This window comes from Erithacus rubecula (assembly GCF_903797595.1).
Source record: "Erithacus rubecula genome assembly, chromosome: 4".
In the NCBI taxonomy this organism is placed as follows: domain Eukaryota; kingdom Metazoa; phylum Chordata; class Aves; order Passeriformes; family Muscicapidae; genus Erithacus; species Erithacus rubecula.
The window spans coordinates 16,876,378-16,903,974 of NC_136686.1; the positions used below are offsets into that span (position 1 = coordinate 16,876,378).

Consider the following 27,597-nt stretch of genomic DNA (forward strand, 5'->3'; position numbering starts at 1 on the left):
CTTCAGGAGGTCCCCTTTACTGTTACAGAACTCTAATTCTGATACAGAAGAGTTTCTTGGTTAGGCACCCTTCTTTTAAGGGTGTTGGAGGCATCAGGGAAATCCCAGGGAGAGGGCTGAATCTGGGATACCGTGTTGTTCAGTTTAGGAATGGGATAAATCTGGTATTCCCCTCCTTCCTATACTGCAGTAAAACTTGAAATGCTACTCCCTCCTTTTCCACCCTGAAGCCTAGGCTCTTAAAAACCTTTTCTGATACTGAAGAGTAATATCTGGACAGGTGAAGAGGTTTGTATTTTTGCAGTCCAAAATTCCTAGCACATGTATGTATGTATTTGAAAGATATGTCAGCTTCTCAAAACATTTATCCCACTATACAAAAAGAGACCAGCTGAAAATAATATATGTAACCTGATTTGGGCACAGGCTTTCAGCTTCTCACAAACTTGATGGTGCTTGGATTAAGAGTTGTGGTTTGGAATATATTTAGCTGTTGCAAAATGAACAAATAGTAATAGGATGGCAAAGAACCTTATAGAAATGGTTATTTTTGTTCAGACGTGGCCCTAGAGTGTCAACAACTTTATAAACATTGTTTTATGAAAATTGAGATCATTCTTGGAAATGCTGGGTACAGGAAATGACCTTTTGTTGGTTTTGTAGGTTTTTTTAACTAGTATTATTATTTTCTCTTTTCTATGATGCTATTGTTGCTATGGAGGTGACAGCCAGTCCCTGGTAATGGCTCTTTATTTATATGAATTTAGTCTTACCCAGTGTGGGAGTAATGAACCAGAATGAAGCAGGGGAGGAAAACCTTAGGAGGAAAAAAGTTAACAGAGGGAAACCGTGGCTGCTGTCACCATTGCAAAAGCCACAGGAGACTGGGCCATTTCCATGGAGGAATTAGGAAAAAATGAGGAGGATTAGAGTTCAAATGTTGCCCTGGCTTATTTCCTCATAGAACTCTACTGACTTCAGTGGGGTTGTGTGGGATTTGAACCAGTGCAGGGTTCATGCCCAGACTGGAGTCTAGAGAGAGCAGGCTTGTTTACACTTCTGCACATATGGTCTCTTTTATCCCAGTGTCATTCTGCTGTGTGTCCAAACACTGGCTACCACAGAAATGCAGACATTCCCAGAGACCAGTGATGAATTATCCAAAGCTAAGTGTTCCCCTAAGACATTATCTGAGTCTACTCTCCAAAGTCAAGAGAGTAGCAGGTATGAAAGAACTGCTGGAAGCACACAGCATGAAACACTCTAGAAAGGAGCACCCTAACAAAAGCCAGATGCTTGAAAGACTTTAAAGGCAATAATCTCATCTTATGTAAATTTCCTTATAATTTTAGAGGGGGAAAAAAAGTGGCACTATTCAACTTCATTATGAAGATGTGACAGGTGCAGCCCCATATTTTGTACCTGAATTCTGCATTTTTCTTACACAGTTTTTACCCAGATGGCATCTCTGACTACTCAGTTTCAAGGCCTTCCAAGGAGTAGTTTTGAAAACAAAAGCTCAGATCATCTGCACCCTCTGCTTTCTGAAAGTCGTATTTCTTCTCTGGCTTGGTTCTCATTTTTATGACCATGTTGCTACAAACTGAAGGCATCCAGCAACTCCTCAGTGACACCAAGGGAATTTAGTCAGGGCTACAAATTTCCCTGCAATTGCACAGTGCTCAGTTAATTGAGTTGCACTGCAATGCAGCCAACCTCAGGGCACAGCTTCAGGGGGCTGTGATAACAACTGGGAAGGCTAATTTTGGAAACAGCTTTACATAACAAGAAAACCCGTGTTGCTGGGATTGGCTGTTTAAGGAAATAGGCAGATACTCCTTTAAAAGTATATTTTGTTGCCACAATGGGTCTAATTCTAGGTGGAGAAGAGCTGGAATGACGAAGGTTGGCTACAAAAGGGAAAAACAGGAAAGAACACAAAATTAAATTTTCTTAAATGTGACATTCCCACACGCCATCCCATGCCAAGACTGTTGGCTGGTGGTAGTAATCATGAGCATGATACTGACCATCAATCTTTGACTATTGAAAGATGCTGTAAAAACCTATTTGAGCTTAATAAACACGTGTCCTCCTGGATGAGCTTGATGCAAGATTTTTATGGTCATGGATTTCTGTGGCACTGTAGATTTTATTTAAAATAAATAAGTATTGAAAGGATGGGATGGCAGTGTGATTGAGGTTCTGGCATGAGACATCTAGTTCTATGGATTTAAATCCCAGCATTAGAATAAACTTTGCAAGTGATTTAGGGCAAATTTCTTAAGTTCCAGGGTTTTCAGTTGCATAGTTAGAAAATGTGGTCTTCATTTTTCCTTTTCCTCAACTTTAGGCCTTCTTTTCATTTAAATTTCTAAACAAAGACTCTTATGTGCACATGTGGCACCTTGCATAATCCCAGGACTCTGCTCTTTCTTGAGACATTTGGACATATAAATGCTTTGTATTATCACACAAATGTGGAATTGCTGCTGCCTACTGATATATTTTAAAGTTAGTGGGGGAAAGTGGAAACAGAAGGATTTGAAATAAGAACTCTGCTTTCTTTCAATTCTGCCAAATACTTCACATAATGTTTTAAAAATTCTTTGAATTTAATTAATTTTGTTTAATTGGTTGGTTGTGTTTTGTGGGGGGTTTTTTTGGTTCTTTTTTTTTTTTTTTTGAGTGGCAGACCTTCAGAGAAAACAAAGCCCTGGTGAAGAAATGCTGCACCCTTGTAAAAGTAACTTACCATCATTTCATATGATGTATAAAGCCATTTATGGTATAAATAATAAAATAATATATGTTAGAAGGGCATTTCAAAATTTCCTCTACATTCAGTTTGAAAAAATGATACATATTCATGTTAAAAGCAATGAATATTTGAAGAAGAACAAGCAAGGCTACTCTGTCCTTTGAATATTAAATCTGAGTGAACTTCTGTCCCGTGAGTGAGCATTTTCTGTTGATAATAGGTCTGAAAATGTGATATTTCTGCCAGCACCACAGCCATGGTGAATTTGAGATCAGTTAGAAGAAGTTATTCTATAGGGTCCAGGTGTTTTTTGGCTTCTGGTATCTTGGGATGGGCTTTGCAGGCAGGGAAATGGTCAGGAAAATGTCTTTTGCTCTAGGAAGTGAATAGTCAAGACCACCCATGACCGAAAGATAACATTTAACTGAAGAGTAAAATGTGGGGTGGATGAAAATAACATTTTAAAGAGATTGTAGCTGTCTCACATTGCCAATCATTTCTGGGATTGCTATGGAATGGCCCAGAACTTGGAGCATAAGTACCAAACTCACCAAGTTGCTGTTTCCTGTGCTGTGTACTCAATGTGAGGCAAAGGGTCTCCTCTGTAATGAAGAGAAGAAATATGACATGTCTCAAGATTTCAAGTTCAGTTTCCAACTTTTTTTTGCCTGCACCATGAATTTTTGCCATAATGAAAACAGAAACAGCAAAATACTAAATAATGAACCGTCTAATTTTCTTGTTCAGCTTTAATGTGGGTGTTCTCCCTTCTGTTACAATGTGGAGAGGAAACAGAGGGATATGTAAGAAAGGGAGCTGTGTTCTGGTTCACAGATGGAGTAAGAGACCTCTAGGCTTGCAGTCACCTCTGCTGAAGGCAGCCTAGCAAGCAGAGCACAGTGTGTGCCTGGAGAGGCCCTCCCTGGAGGATGTGATCAGCACAGTGCCATCACAGGGAACTTTCATAAACCCACGAGCAGAGAGCTGTGTGGTTAGCACTGATTCTCTGATGAGTGGTCTTCTCTCCTCACTGCTGCTTCTTCTGTAGCTCTGAGTCAGTTCAGTTCTGCTTTTGGGCTACTCTGAGCTGTGCTGACTCTCATATTTGATGGAAGAGAGAAAACTCTATTCAGAAAGTCTCACAAGACTTGAGAGACTTCACCAGGTCTTGGATACCATGAGGCTGACAATGCATGACCAGTTGTACCTATAGCTTTGATTTACCCATCAGAAAGCAGTGTAGTTCTGGTGAAGGTTTGCACATAAAAGTAGAAACATTTTCCATCACTTATATGAGAACTGAGAGTTTTTTATGTTTTTTAGGTAGTCAGTGTGCATAGACAGAGACATTTATAAAAGCAAATAACAAAAATAGTAAATTGCTTCCCACTGTCAAAAATGTGTTCAGAAATATTATTCCTCAAATTTCCTTTAAGAAGATTAGCCTAAACTCAGGACTGAGTCATAAAAGAAACTTGAAAATTGAAATAAAGGGTTATATTGCAATCACATTTTTATAAAACAAAATCCAGCCCTGGTTTGGAATATGTGAATGCAATCTTAAGCTTTTTGTCTTAAAATGTATTTGCTGTATTGTCACAAAATTTCGTAAGGAGTGAAAGCTTTTGTGGCTGAATTTTGCTGTCTCAAAAGTGGCCCCACTGACAGATTGACAAAATATTCCATCTCTGACATCTCTTGCACACCAAGTCTGAAAGTGGGGACTCTCCCCCCAGCAGCCTCGTACTTACGCTCTGTAGTTGGAGGCCAGGTCAGCAAAGAATGCCCTCCGTGTGTTATACTCCAGGTCAGAGTATCCCTGGGGTAGGAAACAATTAGGAAAAATGTTTTACATTATGGGAGATCTGTGGGCAAAAGCAGAAATCATCAGAACCACCACTGTATCTCTGGGAAGTACAGGCTCCCCACCCAATTCTCACTGCCCATTCATTCCTGTGTTTTGATAAAGGCAAACTCAGTGGTATCTGTTTAAAGGGCAAGTTTACCTACTGACTGCCAGTGTTTTCTTTCTGCACCTTCTGTGTTTACTAAAATTAAAACATCAAGCAGGCTTTGCCAGCTATGCATACAGACATGGAGTCACATTCCTTTTAATTTTACATAATTCATAATAGGAATTAAAACTTAAATCTTGAACTGTGTGCTAACATAACTCATAAAGCAGCGTTGATCAGCATCACTGTACAAATATTATTCTAGAATATTCAGCATTTACTGGAACCACTTTGTATACTACAAGCCAAATTTGTCCCTTAGGTTTATTCACATAATTTTTAGTGTAGCAATAATAACAGTAACCCTGCAGTTAATGAGTGTTGTGTTCATGAAACTGAGGAAAGGGCTGGATCCTGAGAACATGTTTATTTTGTGTTGTGGATAATATGCTCATTCAGGTGCCACCCTTGCTTGTCAGTGTCACGAGCCCATGCCAAACTCATGAAAAGCTGTTGGGCCAGACTCCTGTAGATGCTGTGACATCTCATCTTTGTCCCTGTGGGCTCTGCTACCACACTCTGGGCAGCAGGAGCCTCCCTGGGGACCTGCAGCCAGTGACAGGGTAGCCCAGAAATTGGTGTCACAGTGACATCAGCTGGATTGTTTAGGCCAGTAAAGAACAAGCTGAAGGTGTGGAGATAAACAACCCAAACTGTCTATTTGGCAGGAAATGTATATGCAACATCTTTGCTGAGCTACCTGTACATCAGCTTCTCTTGTGCTTTCCTTCAGACTCTATTTTTGAGCCTGATAAATCAGCCCACACTGTGCTCTCCTGCCACAGACAAGTAATGTTCAGTGCCTGAGGTAACTTGTTTTCAACTTGTTAGGTATTTCCAAATTGCACTACATTCTGCAATTTAGATTTATCCCCATTCAATACTTCAGTAACTCAGCACCACTTCTGCTTTCTCTCATCCTCTTCAGTGCTCACACCTTCTATTTGGCAAAGAATGAGGGGTGTCCAGTTCATAGAATTCCCTATGTGTGTTCATTTATCTAATGAGAAACAGCCAAAGAGTTAGCTCAGGAAAATTACAAATAATTGGACTGCTTGTATCAGAAACAAATAAGGAAGAATGAAAGATGTCTGGTTAAGGAGGATATTAAGCTCTCCTAGACTATTATACTTGAATAAGTGTTTCTCAAAAATAAAAGACAGACTTATAGACTTGGAAAGTTCTATTTCATATTACACACAACTGGAAAAATGGTGTAGGTTAATGAAAAAGACTAAATAGAATTCAGACATGTAGAAAAGGAAAGGACAAAAACTTTCTTGTAGATTCTGTTGACACACATCTGCATCTTCACTGCATTTCTCAGTGCAATATTTCTTTTTTTTCCCTTTCCATGCATCTCTTCTATGTGATGCTTGACAGAATGAAATGCTTCTGTGACCTGCCTTGTCAAGTGACAAACAGCTCTTTGGAGTCCCTTTTGTGTCTGTGCCTAATTCACACCTCATCTGTCCTAAAGCTGGGAAATTGATGAGAAAGGGGTGTTTGATTGTTTGCTCCCAGTCCTTTGCCTTGTTATCACCACTACAGGACTCTACAGGGCATTTTTCTTTCCCTCTCCTTTGTGGTCTATTCCTGCAGGGACTCATGCATTCCCTATTTCCACTGAAGATGAGCTTTTATCTGCCTCTGTGTTTTTTCTCTTCTTTCATGAGTATTTCTGTACTCCTGAAGTTTCCCTTACAATAATCTCTCTACAGAGTTTCTCTTTTAACGATGAAATAATAGTAATGTTAAACTTACAGGGTGACCATGGTCCAAACTGGGATCATATTTAGTGATCAGATGGTGACACTTGTCAAGATCTTGGATTTTTCTGGGGAACCAGGGTACTGGAGAGAAAGCAAAAAAAAAATGTAAATGAGAGAGAATTAAATAAATTTTAGAAGACAGAGAAAATAAAAGCTGTGTGGAAGATTACAAACTTTCTTTTCATCAATATCTAAGAATATGAATATCTACATGTTACCATAATTGTCTCAGTAGTTGACTTGTCTCCTGACCAAATTGGCAGATTGAATGAAAAAATTATCTGAAATTAGCTTGCTGTGATAATCTCTCAGTTTTAATTAGTAGAAACAAGTTTTAAAGGCAAAAATATATTTTAGATGAAATGTGTTTTCTGTTTGACACAGGACAACAAATTTATTTCTACATTCTGGATTTAAGAATATATTTTGATCTTGTCTAAAAGACAGTCTTACATTTTCATACTTCTAAAAATGAAACAATATTTTAAAAAGGAAACATGAAATTTATAGAATTTATAGAAACCAAACAGGTGAAGAAGAATCTTCAAGGTTTTTCCCTTCTGGCTTTTTTTTCCCAGCAACATTATTCTTTAGCTATATTTAGCTTTTTACGAAGTTGGAAGCTTTTCCAGTGCCTAAAATTAAAATAAATTGTGATAATTTTGATTTAAATGCCAGTATTTATGAGAAAATAATTTAAAAAGATGTGCTGGAAAAACACTTGATATTGCTTTCCAAGGTCAGACTGATGCTGTAATCCGACTTTCTATGTTACAATTCAGAAAGATCCATTTGGGGTCACCTTAGTCTCATACTGGATAACACATCAAACATCTTTTTATTGAATGGTAAATTTAATTTTTGCTGTATTATGTTATATTCTAGTACATCAAGCTTAGAGAAGTACAAATCTAAAAATACCCACAGATGTAGGGGAAATTACTATTATGAAGCTAAAACTAAAAACATTTCTCCAAAAGATCTGCTCTAAGAGATGCATACATTTCTTACCTTTGTCTTCTCTGCTGGTTTTCACATCCTTTGCTACTCTCTTTAAGGAGGTGATAAGGGTACCAACATCAGCACTCTGAACTTCACATTCAACAAAAATGTCAAGATCATCCACAGAGTTCTTGGGCTTTTTGGCTCGACGGGTTTCAAAGTGATGGATCTGAGTTTCAAACATCTGCAAGAGCCAAGTGTTCCTATGATGAAGCTTCTCCAAAGAATTAAAATCCAGGTAAGTCTAGATAAATTTCTACGTCTTTAGAAGGTGACTAAAAGAGGAATTAACTAGAAGTGCGTGTTAAGCAATGCAGTCCAATAATGTCTGGTTTGCAAAGAGCTCAAATACAGACAGAGCTAAAGATTAAACACTATAGCATTGGGTAGAGAAAGAAGGAGATGAAAGATGAGACACTGTTGACTGTAGAATTTCATGTGTGCAGAGACAGCAAATGAGTGGCTGGGTAACTTAAAGCCCTGCCAGAATGAAAGCAGATCTATTGATGTATAATAGCACCGTAATCTTTAAATAATTGTGAAAAATAAGTAGCAAGTACAATACTTTTCTTCAGAGTGATTAATTTTCCCAGATAAGAGTGAGCACCTGGTAGGAGTACTTCAGTGCCCAGACAGTGCCCAGCTGTGTGGTTCACAGCTCTTATAGTCTTTGTATCTCCTGCCAATATGCAGAGAAAATTCACTGGCTTCTAACATCCCCAGAGTCTGAGCGCTTTAAACCCCAGCCACCACAATTGCCAGAATGAAACAACTGGTTGGTGTCTGCCCTAAACAGCCCTTGCATGAAATGGTGATTCTTCTAAAACCTTGTGTCCAGACTCTCCCTCCCTCCCTCCAGAGCACTCTCCCTTTTCACCATGAGACCAGACCACCTCTGTGAGCAGCTGGAGCAAAACCAGGACAGTGACAAAGGGGAAAGGCAGGCAGGGAGCAGGAGAAAGGTGAGAGGGGGACAGATGCAGACCGGGAGACATGGAGGCAGTAGGGACAGAAGAGAGGGCTCAGCAAAGGAAGGGGATGCTGAGGTCTGTACCTCAAAGACTTCAGCTGCCTTAAAGAGCTCCATCTTCCTCACACTGTAGAGGATGAAGGTCAGGGTGAGAGAAGCTCTGTCATCCTCCCTGTTGGAGTCCAGGCTGCCTTGGCTGTTCAATGACTCTATGCCACACATCACCTTCTCCTTCTTGGCCTCTTCTTTTGGGCCTGGCTTCCCCACCAAATCAGTCTTCATTGGGAGATAGGGGAGTGTATGGCAGTAGCCAGATGTTGAGTGGAAAGTGCCCAAGGGTGTGGGAGCAATGGCCAGGGGAATTGGTGGGACTGGGATGCAGTGTCTGTGTGTGGAGAGCTCAGAGCTGCCAGGAGCAGGGACACAGGCTGGCTGCTGTGTGCTGGGCACAGGGACATTTATGGTGGCCGTGCCAGACACATCAAGGGATGTGCCTGTGTAGGATGTGCGCAGGAGCCCAGGACAACCCTCCTCCCCTGGGTCACTTCAAAGTGCAGTGCTCTGCTGGGTTTGAAGGTGTCTGCAAGCTGCTCAGCCCTGGACAGGGGTTCCTTTGTGAAGAGGCAATCAATTAGCCTGAGCTCCACTTACATCTGCAGTCTGGACTGGTCTGCACAGTGTCTGAGGCTGTCCTTCATCCCCACTCTCTCTTACTCACTGGGACTCTCTCTGTACTGTCTGTGTCCCCATGAACCAACAGGTTCTTCTCCCAAATCGTGGTCCAATCCAAGTGTCTCCTCTGCACAGACACAAGTCTGGGAGTGCCAGAGACCTCAGCCAGAGTCAGAGCTCATTGCCTACTTCTGAGCTTTTCTTACCCACAGGATCTGAACCTGCTCTACCCTACCCCTCCAAGGGAGCAGTGCTGCCTGCAGGCTACGTTCCTCCATTGGAACTTGTTTCTGCCATGATTTTATCTTCAGTGAAGAAGACTCTCAAAGAGACCGGGGTCACATCTTTCTTGTGGGTGGCAGGATGAGTTCAAGGGGGATTTAGCTCTGCTCCTGAAAGGGTGGGCACATCTTCCCTTCCCTTACTCTTCACATAAAAAACTGTTTCTGGATATGAGCACCCATATCTCCATACCTCAGTTACAGTGTGCCAGACACCCAGTGAAAGTCATCCTGCAGGTCCAGAGATAAAACCACCCCTCTGGCCTCCCTTTGTGGATGGAGCCCTTTTTTATGTGCCCCTTAGCTTATCCTGGCTCTAAGTGTTATCATGCTCCTACCTCTGCCCTGGCCAGAGCAGATAAAGACAGTGTAAGGAAATGTTTTCTAGGGATCACAACACCACCATGTTTTCCCTTGGGCCAGGACAGAGCACTGGGAAGTTTTGCCTCCCAGCTGATAGACAAACCCTAGGTGAATTCCACAGCATGGTGCCCAGGAGGGAGGTCTCAGCATCCTGAGGAATGTTGTCTCTGGTGGGTGCCAGCCTGGGAAGAGAGGTGTCCCAGCCTTGCCCAGGGGCCATGGGGCAGTCCCCTGTCTGCCATGCAGAACCCAGCCCAATGCAGAACCCATCCCAACCCACCCTGTAGCACCCTCCAGGCCTGGCCTGTGTCCAGGTGACCCCAGGAGGGCAAGGGGGCAACTCAGGAGTGGTTGAATGGCAGCTGCAACTCAAGTAGTTGGGTGGAGAAATGGGCTTTAAGAGGAAAAAAGCTCTTCCCACTCCCACGTTGCCCCAGCAGTAGTGGCAAGGCTGGGCATAGGAGAAGAAGGCCATGTCTGATCACCACAAACAACCTGCCCTGTTTTTATCTGGTACAATTGGATATATCTTTATTCTGTATGAGCAGAGACACACTCATTTGAGATGGATGCAGCATTAATGTATTTAGTTTATTTAGGTTAATTTAGATGGTTACATCTGAACATCAGAATGTCTTCTCTGATAGCTGCCAGCACAGTTTGAAGCAGGTTTAAAAAGAATGCATTCCCGTGGGCCACTCCTGTGCTGGATCCCTTTTTCAACCATTTCTGCACTCTTTGGGGAATAAAATGTCCCTTGCCCAAGGATGCTGTCAGATATGGGCATCTGTAAGACCCCAGAGGAGCCCACCAGTGCCAGAAGCCCTCCCTCTGTCACAGCCATTGACCTGGGCCAAGGTCACTGTAGAGGAAAGAGCATCACAAAAAACTTCTTTGATCACCTGAAACTGAGCTGGAGATGAGGACACCAAGAAATGTGACTATAGTGGGATGGAAGAGGGGAAGGTTATTTAAAATATTAGCTTAGGATAGGTTAGTGTGAGTAGCATTCAAAGACTATGAGTGTGCAAATGTAGAGCAAGCTGGGCCTTGTGCACTTCTAAGTGATGGCACACATCAGGAAGTGTTTATATCAGTCTCATGATCTTGGATGGATGAGTGACAGTCAACCAACCCAAGAGAGCCTTTTTCTGTGCTGGGGAACACCAGATGGGCATTCCCTCCTACCTGGGTATGTAATTCTGGTTGACTTCTGTGGTTACCATACAAGGAGGATTTACACTGGTTAGATAATGCAAAAACATTTTCCTACACAGCTGGATCTTTCTTTAAGCATGGAAATAATTCACCTATTAAGGAGTGCTATTTAAAATGTGATTTATCTGTAGCATTTAAAGTGCTTATGTACAAGATTATATGTTCTACAAGAAAATCTACTTTCCATACATTTCCTCTACTTTTAAAATGCTGAATATTTAATTTTTCATCTTCTGTCTTGCTGAGCAGACATTCTATGCTGCTTTGGCTGGAGTTATTGCTCATTTAAACCTGAATTAAAGGACAGAGAATCTGATATGTGGCCTCAATATTCTGTAACTATTCCAGTTGCACATAAGAGAAAATCATGAATCCTGGGCTCTCAATATCACTGTAGAGCAACTGCTGCTGTCATGCATACAGCAACAGCCAGAAGCAGAGGAGCTTGGAAAGCTGTCTGAGGATTAGTTTGAAAGACTTTCCCTTGGGATGAAATTGCCTCTCTGTAGCATACACTTACCTCACGGGTCCTATTATATTAAGAGGGAAAAATATGGGCTACTTTCACACTGAAAATACATGTCAAGTGGGATTGAAAGATCTAGAGAGACATTGTGATGAGGAAAAAAAAAGGTATAAAAAGATACTGAGATAAAAAAGGTTACTTCAAAGCACCAAAATGATACCATTTTGCATAAGTGTATGTCTATTGAAAAGGGTTCCAGCTGGTACCCTTAATGTTATTACCCACCATATATATAATGAAAAGAACTGTATTTTCTGTCTTCCTAACGGATGATTCTTACATTAAAGCAGTATTGATTTTCAAACTATAAATACAAAGTTAGCACTATCACAGGTATAAGACTCATGGGCTTTCAAATCCCTCTTCATCTTTCAATCTTCTAACAGAAATGTGACCCCTGAGCTATGTTAGTGTCATGATGCAAAATTGTTTCAAGCTGGAAATGCTGTTCAGCTTTGCTTTGCTCCATTCTGCTCCAATGTTCCAATGCTGAGTTCCCTCCTTCAACCTGGGAGCTACAAGGAGTCATTATACAATGTGGACCAGTCCAAGAGAGCATTTAGCTGATTTGAATGAAGTTTATTGGATAAATACAGAAACAGCTCACTGAACAGCAAAACTCCTCTCTCCATGTTCAGCCATTGAGTTAAGCTGAAGTCACCTTTGGTTCCATTTGCTGACTCAGTTGAGATATACTCCAGGAAAAGTCAAACTACTTTCACCAAAAAAAGGGAGATTAAAGCTCAGATGAGCAGTGGAAAAACAAACACCTCACAGGTGCAGCAGATTATAGCTCTGCATGGTGAATATCTCCTTCTGCTAACCTTTGGCACAAAATGTATACAGACTTCCCCCAGATTCCCAGGAATAAGGTAATTGTTATGCATTAGTGAGAAAAAATGGATTAGTTTCTGAAGGCCAGAAGAGTTGAGGGTCACCTATAGATGTCTGTTTCTCTGTTAATCTCTAATAATTAAGATATATAACATAAGTATTGATGCAGTACACTGGAAGATAATAGAGTGAGGCTAGATCAAAACTGGCACTTGCACATGATAGTTTCTAGCCACTAGCAAGTTACAGGAAATCTTCATTAGATCTTCTGGAGGGCATTGCAAAGGATCCCAATCTCACCTGCAAAGGAAATAATCAGAACAGTTAATTCAAGATCTAGTCCATTGGTAACACTCCTGTATGTTTTTAAGCTTTTTTATCCATTGTCTTAAAGAGTAAGTGAGCAGGGAAGTGCTGGACACATTTATTACTTGATCCAGTGTGAGGGGGGAAATGTGATCAAAGCCATGGTTCTCTTCCTTACTGAAAACAGCCAGAGCCACATATCAGGATCCACCTCAAGGCCATCTGACATTTCCTAGCATCTCCCCCAAAACTGGGTTTTTCAGATTTAACAAGTTACAGTCGAGTGGAAATGCTTGTTGAAACTTGGCTAGAATTGGGAAGTAACTTTTTTATGAGGAAGAAGATATGTGCTGCCTTATCTTGGATGGGTTCAGAGCATTAAATGCAACCAGATGGAATCTGCCTTGTGGTTCCTATTTCTGACCCAGGTTTTGAGGAATTCAAGGTAACAAATCTGCCATTTCTTACTGTTGATCATGTCAGCTAAGTTCTTCAGCTGCTTTGTGTTGTCCAAGACTTCAATCCTCTGTGTGTAGGGATTATACCGAACAGAGAAAGGACGAGGGATTGTTTGAGCGAATTTCCTGAGGGGAAAAAACATAACAAATGTACAGTTGGAAAATATTTTTTTCACTAACTCTTTTCTTGATGTATGCCTGTGTTAATTGTGGGGATAAGAAAATCTATGGGTGGAAATAACTAAAATTTCTACTGACTAATCTGAGACCTACAATGTTCTGCAGCACACTTGAAGCTGCATTTGTCCTTATCACCTCTGTTTTTTCCTGAACAGGAGTAACTAAGCAATTGGCATGGCAACACTGCTCCTGGTATAGGCCAACCATGAAGCAACTGGGATCTGCTGAGCTTGAAAACCTCATTTTCCTTTCATTAGTACAAAATGTAGGAATTTTAATCCAAGTCTGAGATACTGGTGAATTAAGGTCAAGGATCTATGCCATCCTGGTATGCCAAGGGGCAAGCAGAGACCTAACTTCTAGTATGGTCTAGCTCTTAAATTACCTGTAGCTTCCAGGTAATGTAAGAGCTGGATGATAGTTAATGGAGTGAAGCAGCATTCTCTGTTGCAAAGTAGTTAATTCCATGTCAGAAGCATTAAGATTTTGGTGTCTTGGGAAAATATTAATTTGCATAACCACAGAATTGTGGAAAGAAGGGCTCTGAATGGGATGAAATGGTCAGAGCTATTGTTCCAGGCTCCTTGTAGACCCCAGCAGGATACTGGCTTATATATCTGCTTTGGATTACTGAAGTTATTGCTGAAAGAGGAAGGGAAGCACGCAGGAGTTGATTATGGAGCCCCACTACACAGACTGTGCCTCAGCAGGGTAAATCCCATATGCCCAGAGCAGTGGAATATGCTGGATGCCACCCCCACAATGCTTCTTCAGTTTAAACCTAATTATTATCAGCTAAGGACATTGTCTCAAACAGAATTCAGTATGAACAGGCCACAAGGTGTGACAGTGAAAAAATATTACGTTGACTATGTCGAATTAACTGGTCTAGTTTTTCTAACAGGAGAGATCACATTAGAAGATGGCTTTCCTAAATCTCAGTTGAATGTAAGATCCCAGTTAGATGAATGCCTTAAGCTGAGATCTTTCAGGTCAATCTCAGAATAATTTTTCAGAAAGGTATTCTGTTACCCACAAACACACGTCCAGATGCAACCACTAACACAGGCACTGGAACAACCCCCAGAACTTCTATTTCAATTTAACCATTTTTTCAATTTGGTTACTGAGGATAGATGATAGATAGATAGATAGATAGATAGATAGATAGATAGATAGATAGATAGATAGATAGATGATAGATAGATAGATAGATAGATAGATAGATAGATAGATAGATAGATAGATAGGATCCAAGATATTTTGTTGCAGCTAAGTAAGGCAGCATCTTCCACTTCCTCAGGGAGCTTGCTGTTCAGTTAGAGACATACACAGAGAAAACAGAAGCTGTGTGCAGGATATTAATAGCATAGCCCACAAGAGAAGGCAATCTTTCCCAGGTATTTCCCCAGAGAAAAGGGCACAAGCAGAAGTCACAGAGTTATGGCAACAAAGGAAGCAGCAGGTGAGAGAGCTAGGAAGACCCCAGAGCTGGGGAGCCTGAGGTAGCAAAATACCTTGGGATGTAGCACAATTTATCTGTGAACTCTAGAAAGATAAGGGACTGAAGGTCTGGAATAAGTCCCTGTGTGCCATCTCCAAGTGAAAAATATGTTGAGTGTGAACCAAGGTGAACCCCCAGTGGCCTGACTAACATCCACAAATATGGTGGTATGTTGGTGTTTTAACAGGAATAGAAACACTCTCAAGGTGAAAACCAAGCTGAACCCAACACAGGCTGAGCCATTCCTGTTCCAGAACTGAACCTAGACATAACTTCAGAGGAAAAGGAGTAGATGCTACAAGATTTTTTTCCATAAGGACTGTTAATTCCAGTAATTGTAAAGTTACTTGGTTTGTATTAGTTAGCCAGATTAGACCTTAAGTGTTGGTATCACTGCAATTCAACAGGTAATTTTTTTGTTACTGCATTTTGGTTAGACAGATGAAGCTCTTAATTACACTAAGCACAAATTCTTGACTTCATACATAAGGTATATTCCTGTTACTACTCATTTTTGCCCAAGATTCTGAGGATATAAGATGTTTATTATCTTTAAGCATTGCACAAATTTTTCTAATGCCTTTCAAAACATGACTGTGAACCCGGGACCCGTTATGGCAATGAGATCCACTGTATTTGCAGCAGGCAAGAATGTGTTCTTCTCTGGAATAACTGGAGTACCTTAGCTTTTCTTTTGCATCTTTAAAACTTTCAGCAACATAGTAGATAGGCTGGAACTCAGTAACAGGGTACTTCTGCACAGAAGTCTTCTCCAGGACAAGAGGCTGAATCTCAGGCTTACTTGATAAACAATACTATGAACAAAAAGGTAAGAAATTTATTTCAGTGTAAGAGTCCTTGAATATGCTGTGAAACAAATAAAGAGCAGCTCCACTCCAGACAGGGAAGAGTTGCTCCTGTGATACACAGTGATAAAGTCACTTACTGGAAAGAAGCAGGTGTGAGTTCCCTGTGTATCAATACACCTACACATTTGTCAGATCTCTACGATAAAGTACTATTTTCATGCTACTTCTATGTACAAAGGATGAAGCAAAGATCTGAAGACATTCCAAAAAGTAATTTGAATAATTATAAAAATATTTGAAATATTTTTAGAACACACCTGCAGCTCCCCAAATGAAGACAGCAGCCCTGCACCATATGCCTTGAGAGAATCTCCTTCCTTACAAAGTCCAAACTCAACTGTAAACCAATAAACCTGTAATGAAAATGAGACAGAATCTTATGATTCCTTGATAAAAAGTAATATGTGTACACCATTTATTTGAATCCATTTGGAGTATTTATTCCTATGTAAAATGTTGCCACATGTCAAAATCAAGTATATAAATGCAATAAATGTCCCAACAGACTGAAATTCTTCTCCTGGGAGAAGCACAGCACTAAATTCTGTGTGCCTGAGAATCAGTTCGGTTTTTGCCAAACAAAGTTGTGTTTTACTGTGCTTATCTTTGTTAGCAGGCACAATAAAATTATAGCAATAAAGCTATAATTTTGGCTGCCCAAACCAGTGGAAGTTTGAACCTTAGTTTAAGAAGTTTGAGTCCTGCTTCACACAGGGCATCTGGCTGCAGCAGGGATATAAACAGGCTGTGGGTGCCATAGGAAAGGAAGTTGCTGTGTGGCCTAGATTGACTCCTGGGTCTGTCCTTTTGAAGGGATACCTGCTCTGGCTCAGAAAAAAATACTCCATCTATCAGCAGAGTCAAAGCTGGTGGAATTCTTTTCCCCCATTTGGCACTGGAGACACTAATCTCAGAGGAATACCCCCGGTTTTATTCAAAGTTTGTGGCTCTGGGTCTCAGTGGTCTCAGAGTAGCATCCAGGTGATCTGTGCTGACTATACAGAGGATGCTGCCTGCCTGGCAAAGTGGAAGAGATGCTTGAAGGTAAAAAAACTACAGAAGCTGCCTCTTGAAATTTCCTGTGGGGATGTAGTAAGATATAATCTTTTCTTGCCCAATATGTTTGTGCTGGAGGAAATCTAGTTTGGGCTTCTGTGTTTAATCACAACTGTCACTTTGAATAAGGGGTGCCAAAGCTGTTTTCCTTTAGTGCAACTGTTTCAGGGTGGGGCTTTCCAATCATGCTCTTCACTCTGATCCCATTCAGCTCTATGGGAGTTCTATCAGTGATTTCAGTGGCAGCAGAATTAAGACAACACAGGGCGCTTTGGAAAATTGAGCCCTCATTTATTAAATTACCGTAGCAAGTTTCTCGATGAAATCATCTGGAGCTCCCAGAGATGCCAGTCCAATTTCCTGTAACAATAAACCATTATTCTTCAAGCTGTTTATTGCAAACATTCTTCCTGCCCCATCTTATGTAATTGCTCACATTTTAAATGTTACCATTGCTTACTACCACACACAAATGTTTACAGGACATGTTCCTATCATGCAAGATCAATTTTAAACCAGAAACCTCTCCAAAAATGAACAAAGGGTCTTGTCCAAATGTCATTTACAAGGCATGATCCTTTGTGCCTGGTACAAAGCCCACTGAGGTTGAAAAAATTTTCCTCTTGCTTTGACAGGCTTTTGATCACGTCTACAATGAACATCTGAGAGAATGATAGGGTCAAAAGGAGGAAAATCAATCACACCTACACACCTTATATATTTCTCTTTGTTTTGATGAATGCTGATTAAAGGAGCTTTTCTGGAGCCTTGAATGAGCTATTTTTTCTGAATGACAGGGCATGCTTTGAAAGAGATTATTCATACCTTGGGACCTAATGGAGATTTTTTTTCCAGGAGGTATGCAACAATTGGATTCAAAAGACAGAAACACGAGACTATATATAAACAGGTTCCTTTCTTGATTTGCTCTAGTGAGGACTGCATAGTGCAAAAAATCAGAGGGCTTCCCCAGACACAGTAAAGGCATTAGAGCAGCTTATCACCATGTCAAATCCTAGTGAGCCAAGGTACAGCAGGGCTTGTCTGGAAGGAAACACAGTTCTGGAAAAGGGCAAATCCTGAAGGCAATGCTGGGAACTTATTAACTAGATCAAACTGACTTCTGTATTTTGAGAAGTTACGTCAAGTCTTTCTTTCTTTCTTTCTTTCTTTCTTTCTTTCTTTCTTTCTTTCTTTCTTTCTTTCTTTCTTTCTTTCTTTCTTTCTTTCTTTCTTTCTTTCTTTCTTTCTTTCTTTCTTTCTTTCTTTCCTTCTTTCCTTCTTTCCTTCTTTCCTTCTTTCCTTTGTTTTCCCTCTTCCCCTTCTCTCTTTCTTTCTCTCTGTCAGTCTTTGTGTACTTCCATGTTTTGTGGTAGCATGCAGAAAAAAGCTTACTGCTTCACCAGGGTTTGTCTTCTTTTCCAGAGACATTAACACTAACAAAAAGAAATCTCCTCTCCAGCCTTCTCCCATGATTACAGCTGAGACAGTTCCTCACTTTACTCAGCCTCCAATGTCACTTCAACAGAAAACAAAACAAAACCTCCACTTTCCCTAATATTGAACATCATGGTGAGGTAATTGTCCATCTGACTCATGAGCTATGTGACTGCACTCAGAAGGATCAACATCTGCAGGAAGGTTTTAAGATGATGGCTTCATGACAGCTTCACAGGGCCTGTCAAAAAGCAGCTCACACAAGATCATGTTTGGAGCTGGGCTTTATGATTTCACCTACGTGAATTGTGTCCAGATTTCATGCAATAAATAAACCATCTCAGCCACTCTTACACAGTATGCTTAAATGTGAATCTGCACTGCCCTTCATAGCTCTTGGACCATCCTGTGAATTATGAATGTGTGTTTAATTATTTAATAATATAACCACCAAATAACTTACCTGGGAAAACTGAGCAAAACTGGGATCAGCAAAAAGAGGGACGTGTCCTAGCAGCTCATGACAAATATCACTGCAGGAAAACATGACATCTGAATAACTGTGATTCAGGAAAAGTCCAGCAATGCTGGGAGAAAGCCCTAGAGCCAGCACACAGTCAAGAGCACAGTGCATTTGCTCCTACCAGCAGATATTGTTCACACAAAAACATTTTGCTCTGAAATTATTTGTGTGATGGAAATGCTTGCAAACCCCAGAGTTTTCTCAGCAGCAGGGACTCTCTTAGATTCTTCAAATTCAGAGAAGTAATTTGGTGAGATGGAAAGGGGAAGGGGATAAGATGTCCAAAAAAGGCCAAGTCTGTGGAAGACATTTCAGTCTGGCACAATGACAATAGGATAAATAAAAGCAGGAAGAAAAATCAGAAGAATCAAAAATAGAAAAAAAAGAAAGGGAAAAGAGTTTGTGGAAGAAGGAAGCAAAAAAATGGAACAAGGAATAATTACAACAATATGAAGCAGAATAAGAAATTCGTATTTAAAATGGCTGATGGAAAAGGACAATGGACAGGGACAGAGAGAAGCACTCCAAAATGAATGGTCTGGGCTTCTCCTATCTTACTGCCAGAAGCTTGCTTGCAACAGGTTGAGTCCTTGCTGCACTACTTAGTCCTAATAGCTTAGCTAAATGTACACTGCTCTGTTGCATCCCAACCACCCCACAAGCATGCCTTTAGTAGCAAAACTGTCTCATCTGCCCCAGGAGAACGTGCAGAAGGGGATGCAGATTGTTAAACAGGCTAGAAACGCTCGGTAAATGTTTTCAGAAGAGAGCAGCCCCTCGGCTCTGCTCCCGGGAGTGCTGCAGAGTCCCTGCAGTGCTCCCACTGGAGGGGCTGTGTCCCTCCGTGTGCTCGTACTCACGGCTCGGGGGTGTACATGGGCTTGGAGGAGTGGCGGATGTACTGCGTGGAGTGGAACACGCGGAACGCCAGCCCCGCCAGGAAATCCCGGGAGGAGAGCAAGCCTGCCACGGGGCGCAGCCGGAACCCCGTGCAGCCTGCAGGGACAGAAAGGCAGCGCCTTCAAACACCGCTGTGTCTGATCTAGCCCTAGCCAGACTCCTCGCAGTCTGAAAAGTTTGTTGACGGTTGTTTTGGGATTTTTTTTCAATCTCCCTGTGTGTGCTGGTTTTGTATTGAAGCCAAACCAGTACATTATATTAAACAGAGTTTAATTGCAGGCAATTTTCTGCACAGGTATACCACCAGCACAGTATCTGAGCATCTGTCCCATTGTGCCCAGAAGCATTAGAGAAGGACCTGGGACACAGGCTAGCATCACAGTGAGCCTTTGATAAATCAGGGATTGTTTCTCCTTCTCTGGAAGCACCACCCCCACTGATAGCTGAGGCCTTTCATTTAATTTGGTTCTTTTAGGCACTTCAAACTTACTCTGCAAGAAATTTGAAACATCTTCAAGCTGGGGGATATTGTCCTCCCTGTAGCCACAGTACTTCTCCAGCAGTGGGAACACGTGGTTGTGTTCATAGCAAGCATGAGTTGGATACAGACTCTTCAGCTCCCTGAAGACAGTGCCCCACGTTTTCTTTTCTTCTTCTGTATAGGTGACACGAGGAATAGGTTGACCACTAGAAAGAAAATGGATACCCTCAATAGCAGCCACAGAAAACATCCTATGACATCAATATGCTCTTTGTCCTTTCCCACTTGCCATTTTCAAAGCAGTTTTCTTATTGTGGTTCATGTTGCAGCTTTACTAGGACTGGCCAGGAGCTGCTGGTGCAGGAGGAGAGATGCTTGTAGGCTGACATGCAGGTGCAACAGGAGCCTCACTTGTCCCTAGGCACTGGCTGGAAAGGACTCTATTGACCTTGAGATTCTAGCCTTTAGACAGCTCCCTGCATTACTGTGTTAAAAATAAGTCAGTGCTTATTTGTCTTCTAAAGGTGTTCTTCTAAAAATATTTGCTGGCTGTTGGCTTCAATTTATTTTTCCTTCTAGATATGAAGGAACTGTTTTACTTCTTACTCTAGTGAGCATTGTATTAATTGTTTTTGTAAAAAAAAAACATCAGCTCCATAAAACTCTGTTGCAGTGGCAGAGAAATTCTGATCTGTGCTCTGTGCCGTAACAGATGCAGACTCCAGCCAGTTTGACTTTTCACAATTATAAGAAGTAATTATGAGTTAAATCCCACCCTCAGGCCTCCACGTGCTTAGCTCATGTTGAAGCTAACAGGAGTTATACATCACAAGCAATGAAGTTTGGCCTCCTGTGAACAGCCAATTCCTTAGCAATAATGTTAAGGCCATAGGTGAATCCAGCGGCTTTAAAAAATCAAAGGGATTTAAGTAACTTAATAGGGTTAACAACACTACTGGAATAATGCTGCTTTCCAAGCCCCAGAGACCCACTGTTAAACTCTTGATGACACCCCACCATCTCCCACTCCCCCATTTTTTTTCTTGAGCCTCAGGGCAGCTCTTCTGGAGAACTATCACTTTCTTTCTCTCTGTATCAGCTCTCCTTGATCTGTGGAGCTTTATACATCATGCTGAATTATGAGGATTGCTGGGGGATTTTTGTTTCTATAGCACTCTTAGATAATCCTCAACAACTTTCCAGGGCTACAGGGGGAAGATATGGTTTAAAAGCCTTTCAAATTTCAATTAAAAAAAATAATTCTGGGGTCAGTGGGGCCAGAAGCAAAGTAAGGGAAGAGGCAAGCTAAAAGCTAAGAAAAGAGAAATCAGGGAAATTGAGCATTCAGCAAAAACAATAGGTCAATCTACCACGAGAGGAGGTTAAAAAACAAAGGCAAAGTAGAGAACAGAAAGAACAGATACAACAGATACACCTTCACACCTTAAGAACCCTTGCCTTTCAGGGAAGCCCCATAACTTTGGGTGTGCCTTTGGTTATGCCTCTCCTCCCACCCACTTCTCTGTATCTTCTGTGGGATATCTAAGAATGCACAATAGATCAGTTCACATCTGGATAACAAATCTTATCCAAATTTTCTAGCTATAAACTGTGTTTCTGACTTTTTTCAACTGACATTTTGTACTTTCCATCAACCAGCCCAATTTTGTCTCTCAATTTGTGATTACATTAGCTCTTTGGCTCAGGGGCTATCTTTAGATCCTGTTCGAAGTGTACCCCCAAATTTAAAATATATGCTATTTTTTTTTTCTTTTCAAACACAGTTTTTACCAGCCCCAGCAAGAATCAGGCCCAGTAGTACTGATCTATACATGTGAGTGTCTCTGTGCACATAATTTTTTCTCCTCCAGATCTGAACATTGAAAGCAATCAAATAAGCCCATTCTAACTGAATTTATCATCTCTATTAGTTTATTTTTTTGGGGGAAATGAAAGCCCAAATTGCTGATTGCAGCTGGATTAGACATGATAAAAGTAGGGTAACAGACACTGGATTAGCATCAGAACCATAAGTTATTCATTATTTTAATAGTGTATGCAGATCCTGCTTTAATGTTAATGATAGGCACTCCTCCCCCAGCCCTGGTTTAATGGGGAATACCAGATTTATTCAATGCTCAGGTCTTTGTAGTAACAACAGTCTGCTGCTCAATTAGACAACAAAGCTGGGAAAGAAGGGTGTTGTGGGGAAAGAAGGGATATGATGTCTCTTCTGAACATGTGCCTGGAACAATTTACTTTTTGTTCTGCTGCGATTTGGGGATAAATGCACGAACAGGAAGAATTAAACACATGGCAGAGAAAAGCCAAGAGCAGGAGGATGCTTGTGGAAAGGCAGGGATAGCCAGCAGGATGAGCACTCTAGGAGAGGGCAGGAGATGAGGGTTTGCTCTGAGCCCATGCAGTGGGTACTCACTGTCTGTAGTTGTAGGCGATATCCGCAAACTCCTTCCTCCGCGCCCGGTACACGGGATCTTTGAACCCCTGAAGAGAAACAGCAATGGCCAGCCCACGTGTAAGTGCACAAGATGAAGAACCTCCCTGCCAGTGAGCACCCTCAGGCATGGCTGGTGCATCCAAGAAGTGCAGCAAGGTCGGTTGGAAAGCTGCCTCTGTTCTGCCAGGCTCCACTCACCCAGGGCACCGCTCCTTCCCGGGCTGCGGAGCCATGGGAGCAACCACCCAGCCACAGCCTCTCACCACCCCCACTGCCCAAGCCTTCCCTTATCTCCACTTCCTATCAGATAGGGAAACTTGCTCCTTACAGCAACAACGAGGTGCTCCTGGCAAGAGCAACCCAGAATTACCAGTGCTTGGATAACCATGCCCTTCTGGTTTCCCTTGAAGTTTGTTGCTGTCCCTGGCACAGCTGAGATGCTCCAGAGGAGCAGAATCAAAGCACATTAGAAACACATTCATCAACTCCATTAGACCTTTTGGACAGATTTTCAACATGAACCACACTTAAAAGTGCTCATTTTCAAACTGCTAGAGGATTAGTAGCCATTTGGCAGCCTAAAATATTTGTAGTACAAATTCAACCATTTGAAGGCAATTAATGATTATAGAGATTGTCTAATAGACCTTGTGGCTGGGAGCTTGACCTTTGCAGCTAATTAGCAATAAAACCAAGGATGAGAAATAAAACTTCTAAATCTTCATCTGGGATAACCATTTTCCTAGCCCAGTGTGCCTACTGTTTAGACTGAAAGATCCTTAAGAGCAGGAGTGCCTTCACCACCTGGAGTGCAGACTAGGATATCCTTCTGCAGGGCAAATAGGACCAGCTCCCTGGGCACTGCAGCAGTCCATAAAAGTGGTGAATGCCACAACTGGACTGAGGGGTGGCAAAATACAACCAAGTCCTGGAGACAGCTGAAGTAGAGTGTAAATTCAAGAGCGTGAATCAAAAAGAGGGAGCCAATGGCCCAAAAAACACACTGTCCAAGATTAACCTGTCATGGAGGTCATTGTGATTAAATTCCATGCATCACTTAGCTACTGAAAACATGGGCTCCTTTAATTTCTCTTTCTCTGCACTCTGTGGACTGTCACGCCTATTTACCCCAGCAGCTGGCTTTCTTTTCTAAGGCAAAAGAGCTCACTAACTAATTCTAGGAACTGGAGGAGAGAAGCTTCATTCCTTTTTATATATTTTTCTTTTTTTTTTTTTTTTTTTTTTTTTTTTTTTTGGTTCTTTTTTCAAACACAGTCTTGGTCTATTCCTGCATGACACACAAGGGGGCCATTGGCTCAGTGCACCTCCTTTCATTCTGCCTTTCATATGACCACAGTGAACATCATGAATCATTGTACATGGTACATAACACATCTCGAATTAAGCAATAGGTAGTGAATGACTAATCACCCCATCTCAATTAAACTAATAGCAGCAATTTTTGGTGCACTGCATGTAATTTATTTATAATCACCCTATCTCAATTAAACTAATAGCAGCAATTTCTGGTGCACTGCATGGAACTCAGTGTGTTTTGACAAATGAAAGTAAGTTGTTGTTTGCTTGGAGAGGGAACAGAGGCAGAAAATATTCTTGTATCTGAACAAAACTGAAAAACCGCAAAACAAATTTTTTTATCAGTTAAGTCAATGAACAAAACTTTCTGATGCTACCATTTAAACCACAAACGTTTTGAACCAAAAACCTTTCCTTTTGTTGTGTCGCACCATAAAAGTACCATGTCAGATTTAGCACCCACATAACAATACACTGAGCTTAATCACGTGAATGTAATCAAGGATGAAAAAAAGTCTTTCTTTCTCTAGGCTATGATATGTTGCTTCTTTTTAGTGATACACAAAGTGAGCCTGAAATCATTACATCAGAGCCTTCTGGGAAGACTAAATTTGTCCTTGTGGTGGCCCTGTGCTCTGAAAACCACTATAACTTTTAAGGTCTCCTGGCATTTGCTCAATTATAGCAACCTTTGGTTTGATTTAGTCCAAAACCACGGATTGGGCTGAATATAACCCTAGAAAGGCTGTAGCCTTTTTGTCCTGTACCATGTGAGATTTAGTCTACTAGGCATGTACTAAAGGAGAGCAAATTTAAATGAGAAAAACATCAGTGCAAAAAACTAGAAAAAATGGTAATTATAATTCTTACAGGATGATCAGCATCCAATTCTGCTCCATAGCTTAGGATCTGATTGGCAAATCTGTCCAGCTCCTGGATACTTCTTGGGAACCATGGCACTGCAAAACAGAAAATAAATAGAGACTGGTATTCTTCTTTGTTACATGATTTTGGTCCTTCTTCTGACATTTTCATCTTTTCATCATATATGTAAAGAAACAGACAAGGAGCTAAATTCTTTCAATCCTCTTTCCTGTTGTAGGAAACAAGAACAAACCAAGCAAGCTCTCTTGAATTTGTGATTATTTTATACTAGTGGAAGAATACAGAGGATCAAGAGCATCTGACCCTTGGTGCAGAGCTGGCTTGTCATGTTTATGATTTTCTGTATGTTCCTTCTGGTCCATTGGCTTATCAAAATGAAGAAAATTTTCACAATAAGCCAGAATCGTCCCTTTCAAAGGAACGACAAGAAACCCCACAGCAAGGATAAAGAATTTCTGGACTGTCTGCAACACTCTTTCCTGTCAGAAGGAACCATGCTGACCACACAGAGTGTAATGCCCATGTGACACTCCCGTTACAGAAGGACAGAAGGTGAAGGTCACAGAAGAACCACAGGGATTTCCAGATGTGATGTGTTGAGATTTAAAAAAAAAGACTAAGTCAAGCATCTTCATGGCAATTCAATACAAAGACTGAACAGGGGCAGCCTCTATCAGTAAAAAGTTTGCAGTTCATTGGGAGACTTTCTTGTACAAATGGGTGCTGCTTGCTCAGCCAGTGCTTGGACAGCTGATTCCCCTCTGTGGCTCTGCTCAGCTGGGAGCCCTGCTGCTCCATCACACCTTCATGTTTTATTTTGGGGGTTGTGCCAAGTGAACCTAATCCCTGGGCAGCAGCTGCTGAATGAGCTCCCTGCAGTGTCCTGGTGACGGGCTCACCCCAGACCTGAGGGATCACCTAGAGGGTCAGGGGGTTTCTGTCTGCAGGGCTGTTCAGCCGCGTTTGTGCCGAGCCCGCTTGTGGCTCCGGGTTTGTGCGAGGCACTGCCAGAGGCGCTGGAGCAGCATCTCGGCACGGCTGCTTTGGGGCTGCTCAGCCCCCGCAGGGACAGAGTGCCCGATTCCCGGACTGCCAGCCTGCTCCACGCTGCGAGCCTCCCCGTTTGTCCCCAGCAGGCAGCCGGGATGTCGGAGCTTCCCGGGATGCAGGGACCCGCTCCTCTCCTCCCGCCCAGCAGGAGGGGGATTTGGCCCGCCCCTCTGCAGGATGCGCTCGCTTCTCTTGGCCCTAAAACCAGACCTGAGCAAGTCACTAGATGGCAGCAGCAGACCCAGGAAGGCCCCCAGATGGGTTTCCTTGCTGCTGGATGTGCCGCTGGTTCTCTTAGCTGCTCCAGAAACTCTCTCTCCTCGCTGTTAGAAAGTTTCCTGCGCCTCCAACAGCTTCACTTAAACCAGTCACGGTGGGGAAATAGGCAAAGGTGTGTTTGGTCCATAAAGAGGGGTCACTGCTTACACCATGCCCTGCCCATCTGGGTTTATCTCCTGGCTGTATCACTGAGCTTCACTGTTTTGTGTTTCAGACTGCCCACTACCAGCCTGGGGTGAGGCGACTGGTGAATGGTTTTGTGTTAGGCACTGGGAAAAAAAGAGCTGCCGGCAGCCCCACAGCAGAGAATTTGTCAGTGTTAGAGAAAATCACTCTTCTCAGGGATGCACCATGACCTGAAGGGTCCAGGCTGTGAAGGGAAATTGGTGGGGCTGAAGTCAGCACTGGATTTTTTCAGTGATGTCTGTGGGGGTTTGCTGGCCTGAATAAGAAAGGTCTCACTGAGCAGGGTTTGAACCATTTCTGACTTACTTTGAATACTGACTTACTTTCATTAAATAATTTATTTTCAAGATTGCTTTCATACTTGGTGCAGGAAAGCTGACTCCAGGCTGATGTAGTGTCAGTCTGGGGTGTGGAGATGGGTGACTTGCTTGACCCCTACACAGGAGCAGCAATTCATCCTCCTGGCATGAAATCCTGATCCTGCCTACCCAAACACCAGCAGGAGCTAAACGAGAGCAGCTCTGAGCTTGCAGAGTTGGGTGAAAGTGGCAGGCTGTGAAAGGGAAATCCCAAGGAGTCTTAGTGCTGCTTGCACCAGTGTAAGTTGGGTCCTGGAAAGTGCTGAGCCTTCTTGGCTCCTGTGGAAACAGGAATCACGACTCTGAGCACAGTTCTGGGCAAACACTGCATTGAGTCCATACAGCCCTCACATCGAGGGCCAGGGTGAAAAAAGGCTACTGGTGGGTCTTCTGCCTAGATGTGATGTGCCAGGATGCTGTCTCCAGCCCTCCCAGAAACTATTCAAAAGATCAAATCAAATTACCCCCGGCTGAATCTATCCCATATTCTGTTTGCAACATCCTCGTCGGGCGCGCTCGCCAGACTGGCTGTCTGTCTGCACAGCCATTAATGAATTGCCAGGGCGAGCTCTTGCAACACTGGGCCTCTGTGAAGGTCTGAGGAGCAAACGTGGGCTGATCAGTAATAAATATTGATTTGTCTCTAAGTGAAACAGCAGCATTTATGGGATGGTGCTGGACACCCAAGTGGTGACCAAATTACCGTGGGGTCAAATGCTGAGCAGAATGCTAATAAGCCATTCACGAGAGGCAGCAAAGCAGGGCCAGCAAGGACTTCTGCAGAATCCTCCACTTGGACCATTGTGAGGAGGGTCAAAGACAGGTCTATGCAATTTATAGCAGTTCAAGGCCCAGGTTTAGCCCTTTTTAAAACATTCTTAAATGCTCTGGCCAGCCTCAGGGTCTGGCAAACAAGGCCCCTACAGATCCTGAGC

General features: G+C 42.2%; 2 protein-coding genes across 2 annotated transcripts in view; both read right to left on the bottom strand.

Moving 5' to 3' along the window:
- Positions 1–8,808, bottom strand: part of LOC306801790 (tyrosine 3-monooxygenase-like) — a 28,912-nt gene extending 20,104 nt beyond the window's left edge. The window contains exons 1-5 of the mRNA XM_079305166.1: positions 8,605–8,808; positions 7,560–7,734; positions 6,541–6,629; positions 4,513–4,580; positions 3,313–3,363 (exon numbers count right to left, since the gene is read on the bottom strand). Of these exons, the coding sequence (XP_079161292.1) occupies positions 3,313–3,363; positions 4,513–4,580; positions 6,541–6,629; positions 7,560–7,734; positions 8,605–8,802 (581 nt within the window). The 5' untranslated portion in view covers positions 8,803–8,808. The remainder of the gene's footprint in view (positions 1–3,312; positions 3,364–4,512; positions 4,581–6,540; positions 6,630–7,559; positions 7,735–8,604) is intronic.
- A 3,656-nt stretch (positions 8,809–12,464) lies between these two features.
- PAH (phenylalanine hydroxylase) overlaps positions 12,465–27,597 on the bottom strand; it is a 30,124-nt gene continuing 14,991 nt past the window's right edge. The window contains exons 4-13 of the mRNA XM_079303472.1: positions 24,774–24,862; positions 22,566–22,633; positions 20,138–20,334; positions 19,608–19,743; positions 18,688–18,757; positions 17,091–17,147; positions 15,989–16,084; positions 15,544–15,677; positions 13,189–13,304; positions 12,465–12,714 (exon numbers count right to left, since the gene is read on the bottom strand). Coding sequence (XP_079159598.1) covers positions 12,674–12,714; positions 13,189–13,304; positions 15,544–15,677; positions 15,989–16,084; positions 17,091–17,147; positions 18,688–18,757; positions 19,608–19,743; positions 20,138–20,334; positions 22,566–22,633; positions 24,774–24,862 — 1,004 coding nt within the window. The 3' untranslated portion in view covers positions 12,465–12,673. The remainder of the gene's footprint in view (positions 12,715–13,188; positions 13,305–15,543; positions 15,678–15,988; positions 16,085–17,090; positions 17,148–18,687; positions 18,758–19,607; positions 19,744–20,137; positions 20,335–22,565; positions 22,634–24,773; positions 24,863–27,597) is intronic.